This window comes from Rhamphochromis longiceps, linkage group LG7 (genome assembly GCF_057381845.1).
Source record: "Rhamphochromis longiceps isolate RC_006_pf linkage group LG7, R_longiceps_female_GT1.1, whole genome shotgun sequence".
Lineage (NCBI taxonomy): Eukaryota > Metazoa > Chordata > Actinopteri > Cichliformes > Cichlidae > Rhamphochromis > Rhamphochromis longiceps.
This window is the reverse complement of record NC_140563.1, coordinates 57,909,655-57,925,987: the sequence shown is the minus strand read 5'-3', so window position 1 is coordinate 57,925,987 and position 16,333 is coordinate 57,909,655. Positions and strand designations below refer to the sequence as shown.

Here is a 16,333-nt window from a genome sequence, read left to right as displayed (position 1 = left end):
GCATATGATCAGGGCCTGGCTGTGCAGCATACAACAGTGGCGAGTCTGTGGGCCTGACTCTGTGAAGCAAGTGGAAACTCCAGTTAAATATTTTATTTATTTATTTTTTTTAACTTTCAGAAAGATAACAGGCAGGTTGAGTTTTGTTTTTTCATAAAATTCTTTTATTCTTTAAATACACAGGCTATTCAGAAACTGGTTAGGATGCAGACCGCAGGGTCCTCAAAAAGTAAAGCTGGTCTTATGAATAAATGGATGATTTACAAAAACTTACATCAAATCAATCAATACTTCTCATTTTCACACAGTGGAAGGTTGTTTTAACGAGAGAGAAAGAAATTTGAATAATTTGCCTCCCAAAATATTTCTCAAAATGGACATGTTCTCGTCCCAAAATCCAAAGCTATTAGGCTTTGGACTGTGGAAGGAGAACATGTCCATTTTGTAATGGAGGGGAAAAAAGGTGGACTTTGTAAAAATCAATAAGTTTTACATAAACCACTGCCGTACGTTTCAGAGATGTTTGCACGGCAGTATAAACGGCACAATTTCCCCTCATACCCGCTTTCTACATCAGAATCAAAACTCACATTTTTCCTTTTTCAAACTACTCAATAACAACAACAATAATAATAATGATGATAATGGTGGTAATGGTAATAATAACAACTTTAGATAATCCACCATAAAGAACAAAAGTGGCTTTAGGTGGAAAATAGTAAGTCTTTGTGAGCTCCTGATTAAAGTGTGGTTGGTGTTTAGTAAAGGACCTTAAATACAGATTCAATATAAATACAGATTCAGACTCAGCTTATTCAGTCCACTGAACACATTTCGTTTGCATAGGTTTTTTACAGGTCAGATTTATAGCCAATTTAAATCTTTGGACAACCTTTTATGTTAGCAGAAAATATCATCTGCAGATTAGGTGTACATAAATGCAGTTTTCAGGCAATAGATCACGGCCTCTCCAAAGGGTGAGAGATTTCTACTGAAGCTAAAAAGCCTCCCAATTTAACATTCAGTCATTGCATGCATGGCTAAATATCAACACAGTCAGTTACGGCAGTTGACCTTTCTAGTGTTTAATAAACATATCTCACATGGAGAAGTTAATCAACAACTCACAGATTTCAGTGATTAAAAAAAACTGTATAAACCTTCATACATCTAGAAGACTGCAATCAACCTGGAGGTTTACAAGTCTTTACACGAGTATTCATAATAACGCAGTTGTTGCTAAGAATTAGAGCACGACTTGCAGAAGAGTTCATAACTAAGCTCAGTATTCAGATTTTTACCAAAAACATTCATGTCAAACGAAAGCGCTTCATGTATTTTGAGATTAGATATTTCCACCTTCTAACAATTAATTCATTTCTTGATTTGTTTCTCCTCTCAAACAGCTTGCTACACAAACTGCAGAATTAATGTAGCCAACCTTCTATCAAAAATATTAACTTTTTTTTCTTTTATACCAACATTTCAAAAATAACTTTTAATATTTAAAAAATGCACAAGGTTTGATACAATCTCTATGTATACAGGATATCATCTATACATTTGGAAAAAAAGTCCTAACTGAAAAGTGAGATGAGATGCGACACAATGCACTTTGCCCTAAAAAACAAAACAAAACAAACAAACTCAGACCTAGCTTTAGACAAATGGAGGCTGCAAAACACTGCTACAAACAGTGGACACAAAAGTGAATGCATTTTACAGGGACATAACCTCTGTGTACTCTAAGTTTCAGGAGCATTTATTATTCCGACTCATAAGAGATAACTGCCAGTTTGGATCCAGAAATATCATTACCAAAAAAAAAAAAAAAAAAAGGTTTGGTTTGACAGATTGCCTTCGGGCATCTGTCAAACCAAACCTTTTTTTTCTAACACATCAGCACACTGATATTTATAAAGTGCCTAAAGCTGTTATAGAGACATTAAATAATGCTAAAATATGAACCCAGTATAAAACAGCTCCTACTCCAATCAATAAACTGAGGAAATTAGCTTTTTTTGTCCTTCTGCACAAAACCTGGATGAGAAGATTGATACCACTCTTATATTTGTGTGTTAATTTTAAACTAAAGCCACAAAGCTGCTAGATGAGACTTGAATTTAGACTGGAAACCACCGTCGTGTCTCAGTTCTTCGCTACTTGAATGATAGAAAAGGACCACCAAACAAGGTTCAGCCAGCAGGAGGCTGTAATCATCAGCACTGATGATAGTGGCTTTGCTAGCTTACTAGCTAACAGCAGCAGACAGCAAATTGTCCATATGGGTGGTAAAAGGCAGAACAAGTTTAGAACATGCAGTAAATCGCGGGACAACCTGAGTCCAACATTCAGAATGTCATTTCATTTAAGAGCAGAACGTGACATGTCCATTTGAGAATTAATCAGTCCAAACTTACACACTAGACAAGTCAGCATGTAGTAGTAGTTTTAGTACTACATGAAGTGAACTAATATTATGAACGAAATTGAGACCAAGCATAGGAATTATTTATCTTAAAAGAAATGGTCAATAGAGAATTAGCTCTGAAAAGTTGGGCCAATAACAACACTTAAAAATAATAATTTGGCTGATAATTAAAATGTTATTGTTCTGCCTTTTCTGCAACAGAAACCAAAGTCTTCATTAGAACAAAATAACCAGTTGTTTCAGCATCTTATAGTCAGCACAGAATTAAGGTGACAATACTTGAGTGTGTCACTGCTATTGTTACCTGTCACTGAATGTGTCAGTCAATGGCAGCCCTTAAGTCTGATGTTAGCTGGTAAAGACAATTAGCTGCTCTATCCATGTAAAAAGCCTAAAAACCAACCACCAATTAACTCAATTAACTCCAGTGGTTTTCATCCTTCTTTCTAAACATCAAACAAAATATACAGAATAATTTGTAAGCTTTGATGGTTCTTGAAGGCTGAATGAGGCCAGGCTACACAGTTTCACCCGTTTCTACCAATCACACTGAACTAAGCTAAGCTAATTCGTGAACATAGACTATATAAAAGATAGAGGTAGCCTCTGGGCTTGTAAAGTGGAGCCAATGTGGAAGAGCTTTAACTCTGAATTTCTATAAATGGCCAACAGGAGGCGACCAGACTGAATAGCAATAGTTTCAGTCTGATCCATCCATCACGCTTCACATCCAATTCAAAAACACTACAATGCTCACAATGAAAACAGGCACCTTCAGTCCCACATAACTGGTGACATTACTATGGCCAATTCCATTGCTTATATACAATCTGTGTTCGTGACTTGATAATAGTGTAATCAATCTTCTCATCTGAAAGAATCATCTTCATTTTTTTAAATAACTAGTAAAAGTTGTGAGATGAACTGAATGAAAGAGTTCTCATTAGCTGTGCAAAAACAACATTTAACTGAGACTGAAGCAGATAACGTAAAACATCTTAAAGGAGAAAATAATCATTAGTATTTTGTGTTTGATCTGGCAAGAAGTCATCAACACTGAAAGAGCATCTCTGTGAAAAACAGGAGGGATTTTTTTGTTTTAACTCCCCTGACTGGACATTTTCATCCAGAAGCAGAGTGTGTACAATTAATATAGCATCCTCTTTGTTAAATTTACACCTCCTTCTGAGAAATAAAAACTGTCGGGATTGACATCATCTTTTCTTTTGTAAGATCTCAGTGTGAAATGAAACCTCAGTGTGAAGATGGATGATCAAATAATAACGGAAAGATTTTAAGACAAACATACTATTGGATCAATTTTGTGCCAGCAGGATGATGGAAACAGAAACTAAAGCTCTGAGAAGAGCTACACCTGCAAGCTCAGTAATGAGCAGCTTTAACGTCAGCTACTCACCAAGAAAGACATATTCAACTACAAGAGAATATTTTAACCCCTCACCTCCACCAGTTGTAATACTATTATCCAAATAGTTCTGTAGTTTCATCAAGGTCAGTAGGTCAACACTCTTAATCCTGCCAAAATATACCTGTCATATGTTCACTTTTTAGGAATAAAAAAAACATTTGTAAAGTTCCAGACGCAAACTTCAGCCATGTTACTGACACACACACTGGGCCTCATGCAGGAAAGACTCACTCCCACAGGTTTGTTTCCATCACTCTCATTGCCTGTAAGGAAAGTGTGGCCTTATAATTACGAATTATAATTGACAGAATAAATAAATCCTTGATTATTGCTGCTGTTGTACAATCAGGGCTCAGAGAAATGTTTTTCAGATGCTTTCAGCTGAGAGTATTACGAAGTGTCATCTAGACACTGAGCTAGCCAAACATCTGGGCAGCTCAGTTGAGCTAACCGTTTACACTGGTGAGGCTGCCTCCCCTGAATGAGTTGCATCCTGCACTTTTGTCGTATGAAATTCATGTATATTCTAGACCTGTCGTTTAATGTAGTGCACAGTCTCTGCTTTTATCCACATTGGAATGTGTTTCTTTGACTTGGATACATCTTCATTGGATTTTTTGTCATAATGGCTGTCGTTTTTCTTTAAAGTCTGACATTTTATTGGCGAATATAAGATTGGTAACTTGTACACGTTATTCACTGTCAGCTTGTTAGGTTGTTGTGCATCAACGATTAGTTGTTGTGTAACACTTAACTGACAATAAATAAAGCAGAACAAGTAACAAAGCATGACAGGTCTAGATGTCAATTAAACCAGTGATTCTGTCACACAAAATGAACACACTTAAGCATTATGTAAAAACTCAATAATTGTTAACAGTTAACAATTATATGTCAATTATATTTGCCATATAATTTAACATATAAATTATATGTCAAATATAATTTAAATGAAAAACAAATAAATAAATGAAAAAAGGGGAGAGTCGTGAGAGTACCAGAGTGTTTTAGTAGGCAGCTGGGAAATAATTGGGAGTTGTTTTTAACATAAAGCTAAAATTAGCATCACTGGTCCATGCCATGCTGGTTGGGAGATTGTTGCTGCAAACGGGGCAGGGAGCAGCAGTGGATGTGTGTGCACCAAGAGACCTGCATAGCAGTTACATTGTGAGTGGAAGAGAGCTGAAGCCTCTGCTATCCAACTGTTACTTGTTGCAGAAAGCAGACTCAATTGAGGGGAAAAAAAAAAAAACAGACCCTGAGCAATTGGCGATTGTTAATCCTCCCTGTAGATAGACCTTGTTGATCAAACACTCTACTTTTCTTAGCTTGAGTTGAGTTAAACCGGGAGAAACTCTGGGCACGTGGATAGGTGTCCTTTAGAGCAGTGCACTGTAATGAAGTTTGGTTTAGTTTTTATAAATTATCATTAAAAGGCAAACTTGGAATTTCAATCAAATATCATTCATCAGCCCAGCCCCAGGACATAGTTACAAAAAGGTTTCCTGCAGAAGGCCCATTGTTTTCTTGTGCAGTATCATCACAACCATCATGTCAAATGAGAGCATAGTACCTTGAGAGAAAGTGAGCCCTGTGATGTCTGCATTTAGAACAAGTCAACTATGTATGTCAAGTAGCTCTATAGTAGCACCTGATCACATGTCTACGCTCATTAATGTCCCTACTTTTAATGTAAAAAATAATGAGAGCCATTTCCATAGTGTCTGTAGGAAACATTCACTGAGGTACTCCACACTGACGGAGGCCAGCAGGGAGTCTGGAAGGCAGAGCAGAGGAAAGCGCTTTGAATAGTTTGGTTGCTTTTGGTCATGTTGTCATATTTCTTGTTTAGTGTTTGGCTTCTTGTATTAAAGCAGCTTTGGTGAACATGAAACACTCAAAAGTACAATGGCTTCTTAACAGAAGACCATCATCCAATCATTGATCCCTCTAAATCACAAACCTCAGGGTGGAAATGTTTTTCTTCCTGTGTGGGTGGCTGCTGCTCCAGCTGGGAACAAGCATCCTGCCTGAAGCTGCAGCTATGTTTTTGTTTTTTTGCCTCCAAAACTTTGAGTGTGTCATGGTCTACATGCACATTCAATGGCATGTGTGATATAGAACATGAACTCCATGTCCATGGCAGTCTGTGGCACACTTGCACTCTCCCCATGGATGACAGGGATTAGAGCGCTGTCCATCTCATTCATGTAGCGCTGTGGGAGAAGACTGCCTTTGGAGCCAGCCTGGTACTCCACCTGAGAAAAAACAGTAAAGAAATATTCAAAAGGCTTTAAGTGCTAAACACAATAAAATAGGGCTGTCACAATACCAGATGTTCACTTCACAATTACTGTGGTCAAAAAACTTCCCAAAACCTATTAGGGGTGCAACGATACACAAAATGCACGGTTCGGTTCGATACTTTTTTCGAAACAAAAAAATGTTCATGCTTTTTTAATTTGTCATTTATTAAAATTATAAATATCTATTTTATCTCAAAAGTACAGTTTTTAAATTTAATGCTGCTGAAACAACGAAATAATAATAAAAAAATTAATCTATCTGATCGAGAAATCACTCATCTTTGGAAAAGAGTTTATTACAGAGAAATGGCTCTTTCCAAAATGAAAGCTATACTATACGCTTCTTCTGGGCTATATTCTCAGCAGCATATTAAACATATCAGGTCCTCATAAGGAGAATCATGTGCTAACGACTGTCTAAATGACTCGGGTAAAGTTTGTAGCATGCATGCTTGCATGCTTGTTGTTTTTGTCTGCTTCCACTTGTCTTTGCACTAGGATGCTGTCGGAGTAAATGTGCAGTCATATTCGTTGTGTTCCCACTAGTGCTTTCAGGTTAATCTCGTTGAAATGACCTTAACGCCGCAACACGGCAAATCTCCGTTAACAAGCTACCCCTGATCGCCCCGTGCATGGGGCTAGACGGCCAACACGTTAACGAGCTAACTGCGCTAACACACTAGTTCCACCAATGTAATTGAGCATTGCGTGGCACATCCAACATACTGTTTTACTTTAGTCCATGACGCGCTTACCTTCAGGGTCATATGTCACATGAAAACCAAAATAATTCCAAACGCCAGATCTGAATGAGGGTGGGGGAGGTTCAATTTGCCATGTTGAATTCAATTCAATTCAATTTTATTTATATAGCGCCAAATCACAACAAAAGTCGCCTCAAGGCGCTTCATAGATACAGAGAAAAACCCAACAATCATATGACCCCCTATGAGCAAGCACTTTGGCGACAGTGGGAAGGAAAAACTCCCTTTTAACAGGAAGAAACCTCCGGCAGAACCAGGCTCAGGGAGGGGCGGCCATCTGCTGCGACCGGTTGGGGTGAGAGAAGGAAGACAGGATAAAAGACATGCTGTGGAAGAGAGACAGAGGTTAATAACAGATATGATTCAATGCAGAGAGGTCTATTAATACATAGTGAGTGAGAAAGGTGACTGGAAAGGAAAAACTCAATGCATCATGGGAATCCCCGGCAGCCTAAGTCTATTGCAGCATAACTAAGGGAGGATTCAGGATCACCTGGTCCAGCCCTAACTATATGCTTTAGCAAAAAGGAAAGTTTTAAGCCTAATCTTGAAAGTAGAGATAGTGTCTGTCTCCCGAATCCAAACTGGAAGCTGGTTCCACAGAAGAGGGGCCTGAAAACTGAAGGCTCTCCCTCCCATTCTACTTTTAAATACTCTAGGAACAACAAGTAGGCCTGCAGAGCGAGAGCGAAGTGCTCTAATAGGGTGATATGGTACTACAAGGTCATTAAGATAAGATGGGGCCTGATTATTTAAGACCTTGTATGTGAGGAGCAGGATTTTGAATTCAATTCTGGATTTAACAGGAAGCCAATGAAGGGAAGCCAAAACAGGAGAAATATGCTCTCTCTTTCTAGTCCCTGTCAGTACTCTTGCTGCAGCATTTTGGATTAGTTGAAGGCTTTTCAGCGAGTTTTTTGGACATCCTGATAATAATGAGTTACAGTAGTCCAGCCTGGAAGTAATAAATGCATGAACTAGTTTTTCAGCGTCACTCTGAGACAGGATATTTCTAATTTTAGAGATGTTGCGCAAATGGAAGAAAGCAGTCTTACATATTTGTTTAATATGTGCGTTGAAGGACATGTCCTGGTCAAAAATGACTCCAAGGTTCCTCACAGTGTTACTGGAGGCCAAGGTAATGCCATCCAGAGTAAGAATCTGGTTAGATACCATATTTCTAAGATTTTCAGGGCCGAGTACAATAACCTCAGTTTTATCTGAATTAAGAAGCAGAAAGTTAGCGGCCATCCAGGTCTTTATGTCTTTAAGACATTCCTGCAGTCTAACTAATTGGTGTGTGCTATCTGGCTTCATGGACAGATAGAGCTGGGTGTCATCGGCATAACAGTGAAAATGTATGCTATGTCTTCTAATGATGCTGCCTAAGGGAAGCATGTATAATGTAAACAGAATTGGTCCTAGCACTGAACCCTGTGGAACTCCATAATTAACCTCAGTGTGTGAAGAGGACTCTCCATTTACATGCACAAATTGGAGTCTATTAGATAGATATGATACAAACCACTGCAGTGCAGTACCTGTAATACCTACAGCATGTTCTAATCGCTCTAATAGGATATTATGGTCGACAGTATCGAACGCTGCACTGAGGTCTAGCAGGACAAGCACAGAGATGAGTCCACTGTCAGAGGCCATAAGAAGATCATTTGTAACCTTCACTAAAGCTGTTTCTGTGCTGTGATGAGCTCTGAAACCTGACTGAAACTCTTCAAATAAACCATTCCTCTGCAGATGATCTGTTAGCTGTTTGACAACTACTCTTTCAAGGATTTTTGATATGAAAGGAAGGTTGGAGATTGGCCTATAATTAGCTAAGACTGCTGGGTCTAGAGATGGCTTTTTGAGTAAAGGTTTAACTACAGCCAGCTTGAAGGCCTGTGGTACATAGCCGATTATTAGAGATAGGTTGATCATATTTAAGATCGAAGAATTAATTAATGGCAGGACTTCTTTGAGCAGTTTTGTAGGAATGGGGTCTAAAAGACACGTTGAAGGTTTGGAGGAAGTAATTATTGAAGTTAACTCAGAAAGATCAATTGGAGAAAAAGAGTCTAACTTAACATCAATGGTACTAAGAGTAGCTGTAGATAATATTACATCTGTGGGATGATTACTGGTAATTTTTTCTCTAATGATAAAAATTTTATTTGTGAAGAAGTTCATGAAGTCATTACTAGTTAACGTTAAAGGGATGGTTGGCTCAAAAGAGCTCTGACTTTTTGTCAGCCTGGCTACAGTGCTGAAGAGAAACCTGGGGTTGTTCTTATTTTCTTCAATCAGTGATGAATAGTAAGATGTTCTGGCTTTGCGGAGGGCTTTCTTATAAAGCAGCAAACTTTTTCTCCAGGCTAAATGATGATCCTCTAAATTTGTGACACGCCATTTCCTCTCCAGATTACGAGTCATCTGCTTTAGGCTACGTGTTTGAGAATTATACCACGGAGTCAGGTACTTCTGATTAGAGACCTTAGTTTTCACAGGAGCTACAGTATCCAGAGTCGTACGTAGTGAGGAGGTGAAATTATTAACAAGATAATCGACCTCTGTTGGGGTAGCGTTCAGATAGCTGCTCTGCTCTGTGTTGGTACAGGGCATTGAAGATGATAACAGTGGGTGGATTATATTCTTAAACTTAGTTACAGCGCTTTCAGAAAGACATCTACTTTGATAAAGTCTACTCTCCACCGCTGTGTAATCAATTATTGTAAATGTAAATGTTATCAGGAAATGATCAGACAGGAGAGGGTTTTTAGGAAACACTGTTAAATGTTCAGTTTCTATGCCATATGTTAAAACAAGATCTAGAGTGTGATTAAAGTGGTGGGTGGGTTCTTTTACATTTTGAGAGAAGCCAATTGAGTCTAATAACAGATTAAATGCCATGTTGAGGCTGTCATTTTTAGCATCTACATGGATGTTAAAATCACCCACAATAATTATTTTATCTGAGCTCAGAACTAAATTAGATATAAAGTCTGAGAAATCAGACAGAAACTCTGTGTAAGGCCCAGGTGGACGATAGATGATAACAAGTAAGACTGGTTTCTGAGTTTCACAGCTGGGGTGGAGAATGTTAAGCATCAGGCTTTCAAATGAATTAAAAGTCTGTCTTGGTCTTTCGTTGATTAACAGGCTGGTGTGAAAAATTGCTGCCACACCGCCCCCTCGGCCTGTGCTTCGAGGTTTCTGGTAGTTAGAATGACTCGGGGGTGTTGATTCATTTAAACTAACATAATCATCCTGCTGCAACCAGGTTTCTGTAAGGCAGAGTAAATCAATTTGTTGATCAATTATTAAGTCATGTACTAACAGAGACTTGGAGGAGAGAGACCTAATATTTAATAATCCACATTTCACTGTTTTACTCTTTGGTTCAGATGTGGATACTTTATTGTTCTTTCTTTGTAATTGTTTATGTTTAAGTTGTTTGTTGCTGGTTTTTAGTTAGTTTTTTGTCTGTTTGGGAGCTGACACAGTCTCTATGGAGATGGGTTTTGGGGGGGGTAGCAGGAGGAGAGAACCAGAGCTTGCAACCAGAGCTTAACTTCTTTCTCTGGTGGTGGTCAGAGGGCCCGGTGGCGCCAGTGTCCGGCAGCCTCGCCTCTGTCAGTGCGCCCCAGGGTGGCTGTGGCTACAATGTAGCTTGCCATCACCAGTGTGTGAATGTGTGCGTGAATGGGTGGATGACTGGATATGTAAAGCGCTTTGGGGTCCTTAGGGACTAGTAAAGCGCTATATAAATACAGGCCATTTACCATTTCTCGCTAGCTTGCCCTGCGCTCTTCCTTCTGAAGATGCTCTCTGCGTTGAGCGCTCAGTGGATCTGCGCTCGACAGTGCAGCCTAGGCGGAGTAGTCGAACGCAGATTCACTGAGCACTCAACACAGACACCATTGTCAGAAGGAAAGTTGATAAAATAAATTACAAATTTTGTATTGTTCAATACATATGCGTACCGAACCAAAAGCACTGTATCGAACGGTTCAATATCGATACGAATATCGTTGCACCCCTAATACATACACACACACACACACACACACACACACACACACACACACACACACACACACACACACACACACACACACACACACACACACACACACACACACACACACACACACACACGGTTAAACTCAAAACACAAGCATATGAAGGTGGTGAGAAAGTCTGTAACCATAACTGACCAAGAGAATTCAAAAATGACCATTAGAGTGGTGATACTAGTGTGTGATTTTTAAATACAGTCAGTCATCATTAATACATCACTATTGTTGCATCTGCATTTTCAAATACCTTGTAAGACCACTCTGCGTCTTAAAAAGGTTTTACAATATTAACCTGAATCACTGCTTGTTTACCATGTCAGCCTGTGTCGAGACACACAGTGAGAGTGAGTTGATTCCGCTGGAAGTGAGAACGGCGAGGTGAGGAGTGAGAGCACTGCAGGTTGCCAACGCTATTTCCTTCTGAAAAACACTGCAGGACGATAAGACAGATGCCAGGTTGCAGTCTGGAGACTTCAGCTGGTAGAATACCTGAACAGAAATACAGTTCAGGTCATGCACACATCACAACTTTTAGATGGCTTTAGAACTCAGAATGGAAACCTCATTCAGTTCACAGAAGGTGTCAGATAGGAGCAAACAATTTGATGTGAAAAAAGGAAAATTTACCTCAGTGCATGTAATCAGCCGATTGTCTGATTCAAACTCAGTGTCTTGTTGCATCCTCACACTACACACTCCATCTAGGGATCTTCCATCAACTCCACTAGTTTTGCTGCAGGAATACAAATTCACAGGGTCACAGTAGAAAGTACTGTTTTCCCAGAGATTTAAACTGCATCGTGTTTTAGTTAAAATATGATCAAATACTGGCATTGGCAAACACATACACACATGGAGTAAATCATTGCGTGCAGTTACCCTGTGTTGACAGGTGGATTCCACTCCACCCAGCGGACAGTCACATTCTCTCTGACCTGCTCATCATTAATCTTGCCACAGGGTATGTGGAAGTTTGTCTGCTCCCTGAGGGCAGAGCGAAGAGATTCCATGGTCTCTGGAGGGATTTGCACCATCAACCCATCTGGTAAAAACAAAACAATTGACTAGTCTGGCCCAGCAATAACAGAATGGACATAAGTATTTCAGAGCCAACAACCAGTCACAGTACCTTCTACAATGCTGGACTTCGCAATGAAACCTGAGGAGGCTTTAAGTGCTCCATTGAACACCACAAAACTGGCCCCAGTGACTGTAACAAAACACAAACCCCCAGAAGTTCATATATGCATGGTACAACAAAATGCTTGCCTCTAATGTTTTATTTTTCAAAAATAGAGGAGTATGGAGCATTTCTAAAGACACTCACCTGTCCGAGACTTCCCAGGCATGCTGTTGGCCTGGGTTTGGTAATTTCCCTCCTCATTCTGGTAACAGACCAGGTGAGAGTCGGCCTCCGAGCTGAATCTTGCTCCAATGCTGATGACATGTTCATTGGATGCATTTATCACCTTCTGCACCTGAAAAATACAGAAAAATATACATTTCTGTACAACACTGCTGTGTGCCAACTTTTGCTTTATTTACTTATTATTTTTACATACATACATTGTTTGATTTTGGCCTAAGTAAGTAAGTAAGTAAAATTTTATTTATATAGCACATTTCTAGATAGAGATCACAAAGTGCTTTACAAGATATAACAGATTAAAAAGACAAAATACAAACAAAGTTAGCAAAAAGCAATTTTAAAAAGATGTGTTTTTAGCTGTTTTTTAAAAGTAATCAATGAATCAGCGGATCGTAAGTCCTGAGGAAGGGAATTCCACAGTCTGGCGGCCACAGTAGCAAAAGCTCTATCACCCCTAGTTTTCAATCTCGTATACTGAATGACAAGTAGGCCCTGACTACTCGACCTCAGAGACCTACTAAGGGCATAGGGCTGTAAAAGTTCAATAATATATGGTGGTGCTTGATGTTGAAGAGCCTTAAAAGTTAAAACCAAAATCTTAAAATGGACTCTAAATTCGACAGGAAGCCAATGTAACTGCGTAAGCAACGGTGTTATATGTGAATATTTAGAAGCTTTCGTCAAAAGTCTTGCTGCAGCATTCTGAACGATCTGCAGACGCTCCAAAGAACCTTTGTTTAGACAAGTAAACAGGGAATTGCAATAGTCCAGTCGTGAAGAGATAAAAGCATGAATAACAATCTCCAGTTCGGTATAGGATATTATAGAGCTCAATTTAGAAATATTTCTTAAATGATAAAAGCAAGACCAAACAAGAGATTTAACATGACTATCTAACGTAAGAGCAGGATCAAGGATAATCCCCAAGTTCCTGACAGATGGTTTTACAAACGTTGAAAGAGGACCAAGACCATTTATTATACTGGGTATATGTCTATCTGGGGCGCATAAGAGGACTTCGGTTTTATGTTGTAAAGAGAATTTTAAAACGACAAGGGAATCATTTTCTGGTTGTTCATTCAAGACAGATCTTACTACACATTCTTTAATAGATAATTTATCAAGGGTTTATTAGGGTTTTTTTTCTCTAAATGCTACCTCTATATTCAGCCTCCAAAACGTATTTTTATTTGCCAATGATGGCCCTAAAACACCACGATACAACTATATGAAACTAAGTAGCTTTGACTTGTTTGTACAAGACAATTTCTCAACATGTGGCAGGACAATTTACGAAAGAAAGTAAAGAAAAACATATTGTACTGATCATTCAACTGATTTAATCTACTTTGTACCCTTTTCAGTTATCGTTTGAAGGGAGTTAGAGGACGACCACAAAAACCTAATTTCTAAACCAATATGTTTCTAGAAGTTACAGAAATTTTGGGGGTTGTTTGTAGTTTGATTACCAAAAAATTAACCCAAAGCACTTGTAAATAAAGAAGTCAACATCTACTGAAACCAAGTACATGAAGCTTGGGCACTAAAACACCTGGGAAGTTATTCTTTTTTTAGTTGCAACTGTGACAAATGACATATTCAAGCATTATCAATGTTTATCTAAATCCTAACCAGAATCTGAACAAGTTTATTTTACAAAATTAAAGGAACTCTTACCTCACTGAAGCTACTTTTGGGAATATCAATGTAGCTGTGGCCCATCTCCATGTGGATCCTCAGGCCCTCCACCACTGACAGGCTATACTGGTAGTTCCTTAGATCCTGGATGAGAACAGTTTATAGAATCTGAACTCATCAAAGTGTTCTAATCAATTTTTTTCAAGTCTGCCAATAATCAGCATCAAAAAAGTGTCTATGACTGTTGTCCTAATAACATTTATGTTCAAAAACCTTTCACCAAAAGCCCAGTATAAAACAAATTAATTTTAAACTGTCAATCATCAAAATCAAAAACTACTCTGCCAGACACCCATGAAATCTGCATTACTTAAAATGTGGCTTGAGTGGAGTTAAGAATTATGTGTAGTTTTAGCTCTAACAAAATTTTGCCAAGCTTCTCAATTATAAATAAATCTTATTTTCTTTATTGCAAAATCTTATTTTGCACTACTTACAGCCAATAAATTCATAATGGTGTGTCCTGTCTCTCGATACACTGACTGCCGAAAACGGATACTTATCAGTGTGGTGGGATACGCTGAAAAACAAAAACATATGTAAATAAACCATAAAAGCACAATATGTATCACTTGTCCCTGTGTCTTTCTCCTAGAACAGCCTATATGCTTACAGACAGTAATTTACAATGGTTTAGTAATTTAACTTGTAGAAGGGTTTACCTTACGATATAAAATGTGTTAGTGTGACTGCTTTTGGTAAAATAAGCTCTTTACAAATGAGAAGGTGGAACTGGGGTATTTTTATTTACTCAGCAAACTGCTGAAACTAATCATTTTAACAATAATAATAATAAACTAATAACCATAAGGTTTCAGAAGAGCAGGTTTTTTTTTTCATTTTCAACAAATCAAAGTTTAAGATTACTATGTTTTAATATGAAATAACACTCAGTGTTGTCATGAGCAACAAAGATTTACATACAGTTGTATTCAGCTCCAAGACGCAAAAGCAGTCTCAGTGGAAAGACTTTGGCCCAGGGCACCTCCAGTTTCTGAATGAGCAGGCCAAACAAGAATGGCTGTGAAGGGAGAGTGAGGCCGTCTAGAGACTGGCAGGTGGGAGAGAAGAATACCATCCCAGCATGATCCTTACTGCCCAAGAAACTACTTGTAAAAGTCACATTATCCAGCTCCTCCACAAACCTCCCTGTAACACAAGATAATGATTATGTTATCCTTTATAAGCTAAAGGTGTAGTTATTAAAAGTTGCAAAGGCAGGCTGAAGGCAGGTATTACCTTTTTGGGCATCCTGGAAAATGCTGAGATATATGGTAAAGAGGTCTTTGGGAAGAGTTTTTTCTTGAGGCAAACACTCCAACAGAAATACTAACTCTTTCTGTCCCAGAGCCTGCAGCCCATTAGAGCCAAAACACCAGCATTCCCTGCCAGAGTCTGGAAGATAAAACACACAAGAGTTAATACATTGGAAGGCATGTGAGGATTCACAAAATTTGAAAGAGGAAATATGAGATACACTACCAGTCAAAAGTTTGGACACACATTCTTGTTTAATGTTTTTTTCTTTATTTCTACTGTTTGCTACATTGTAGATACATACTAAAGACATCAAATATATGACGGAAGATATCTGGAATTATGTAGCAAAAAAAATAATTTAAAAAAGATAAATAACTCTAAATATGTTTTATATTTTACATTCCTGAGAATAGCCACACTTTGCTTTGTTGATAGCGCTGCCAATCCTTGGTCTTCTCTCAATGAGCTTCATGATGTAGTCACCTGAAATGGTTTTCACTTCAAAGGTGTGCCTTGTCAGGTTCATTTGGCCTCCACAGTCACCTGATCTGAACCCAATGGAGATGGTTTGGGATGAGATGGACCACAGAGTGAAGGGAAAAGGGCCAGCAAGTGCTGAGCATCTCTGGGAACTCCAAGACTGCATAAAACCATTTCAGGTGACTACCTCATGAAGCTCATGGAGAGAATGCCATGACTGTGCAAAACAGTAATCAAAGCAAAGGATGACTATTTTGAATAATCTAAAACATAAAACATGTTTTGAGTTATTTCACACTTTTTAGTGTACTACATAATTCCATATTTGTTCATTCATTTTTCACTTACATGTCACCAGTTTGACATTGACTAGCAGGTTGGCATTAAGAATGAATGTCAGAGGACGGGGTCCGCCTTCTTCTAGTAAGTGCAGAATCTGACATGGAGCAGGATTCTCCTCAACTAAAACATCTAAACAGAAAACACAGCAGAGCGATTATTAAAGCATTTCGCATAAAAG

General features: G+C 38.5%; 1 protein-coding gene across 3 annotated transcripts in view; it reads right to left on the bottom strand.

Annotated features, from left to right (window-relative positions):
• Positions 1-141: 141 nt before the first annotated feature.
• zfyve16 (zinc finger, FYVE domain containing 16) overlaps positions 142-16,333 on the bottom strand; it is a 47,483-nt gene continuing 31,291 nt past the window's right edge. For all 3 annotated transcript variants that reach the window (XM_085414566.1, XM_085414568.1, XM_085414567.1), the window contains 11 exons: positions 16,162-16,284; positions 15,313-15,468; positions 14,998-15,222; positions 14,511-14,593; positions 14,053-14,157; positions 12,334-12,484; positions 12,136-12,216; positions 11,886-12,048; positions 11,634-11,739; positions 11,319-11,495; positions 142-6,118 (listed from right to left, as the gene is read on the bottom strand). In XM_085414566.1, coding sequence (XP_085270692.1) covers positions 5,942-6,118; positions 11,319-11,495; positions 11,634-11,739; positions 11,886-12,048; positions 12,136-12,216; positions 12,334-12,484; positions 14,053-14,157; positions 14,511-14,593; positions 14,998-15,222; positions 15,313-15,468; positions 16,162-16,284 — 1,547 coding nt within the window. In that variant the 3' untranslated portion in view covers positions 142-5,941. The remainder of the gene's footprint in view (positions 6,119-11,318; positions 11,496-11,633; positions 11,740-11,885; positions 12,049-12,135; positions 12,217-12,333; positions 12,485-14,052; positions 14,158-14,510; positions 14,594-14,997; positions 15,223-15,312; positions 15,469-16,161; positions 16,285-16,333) is intronic.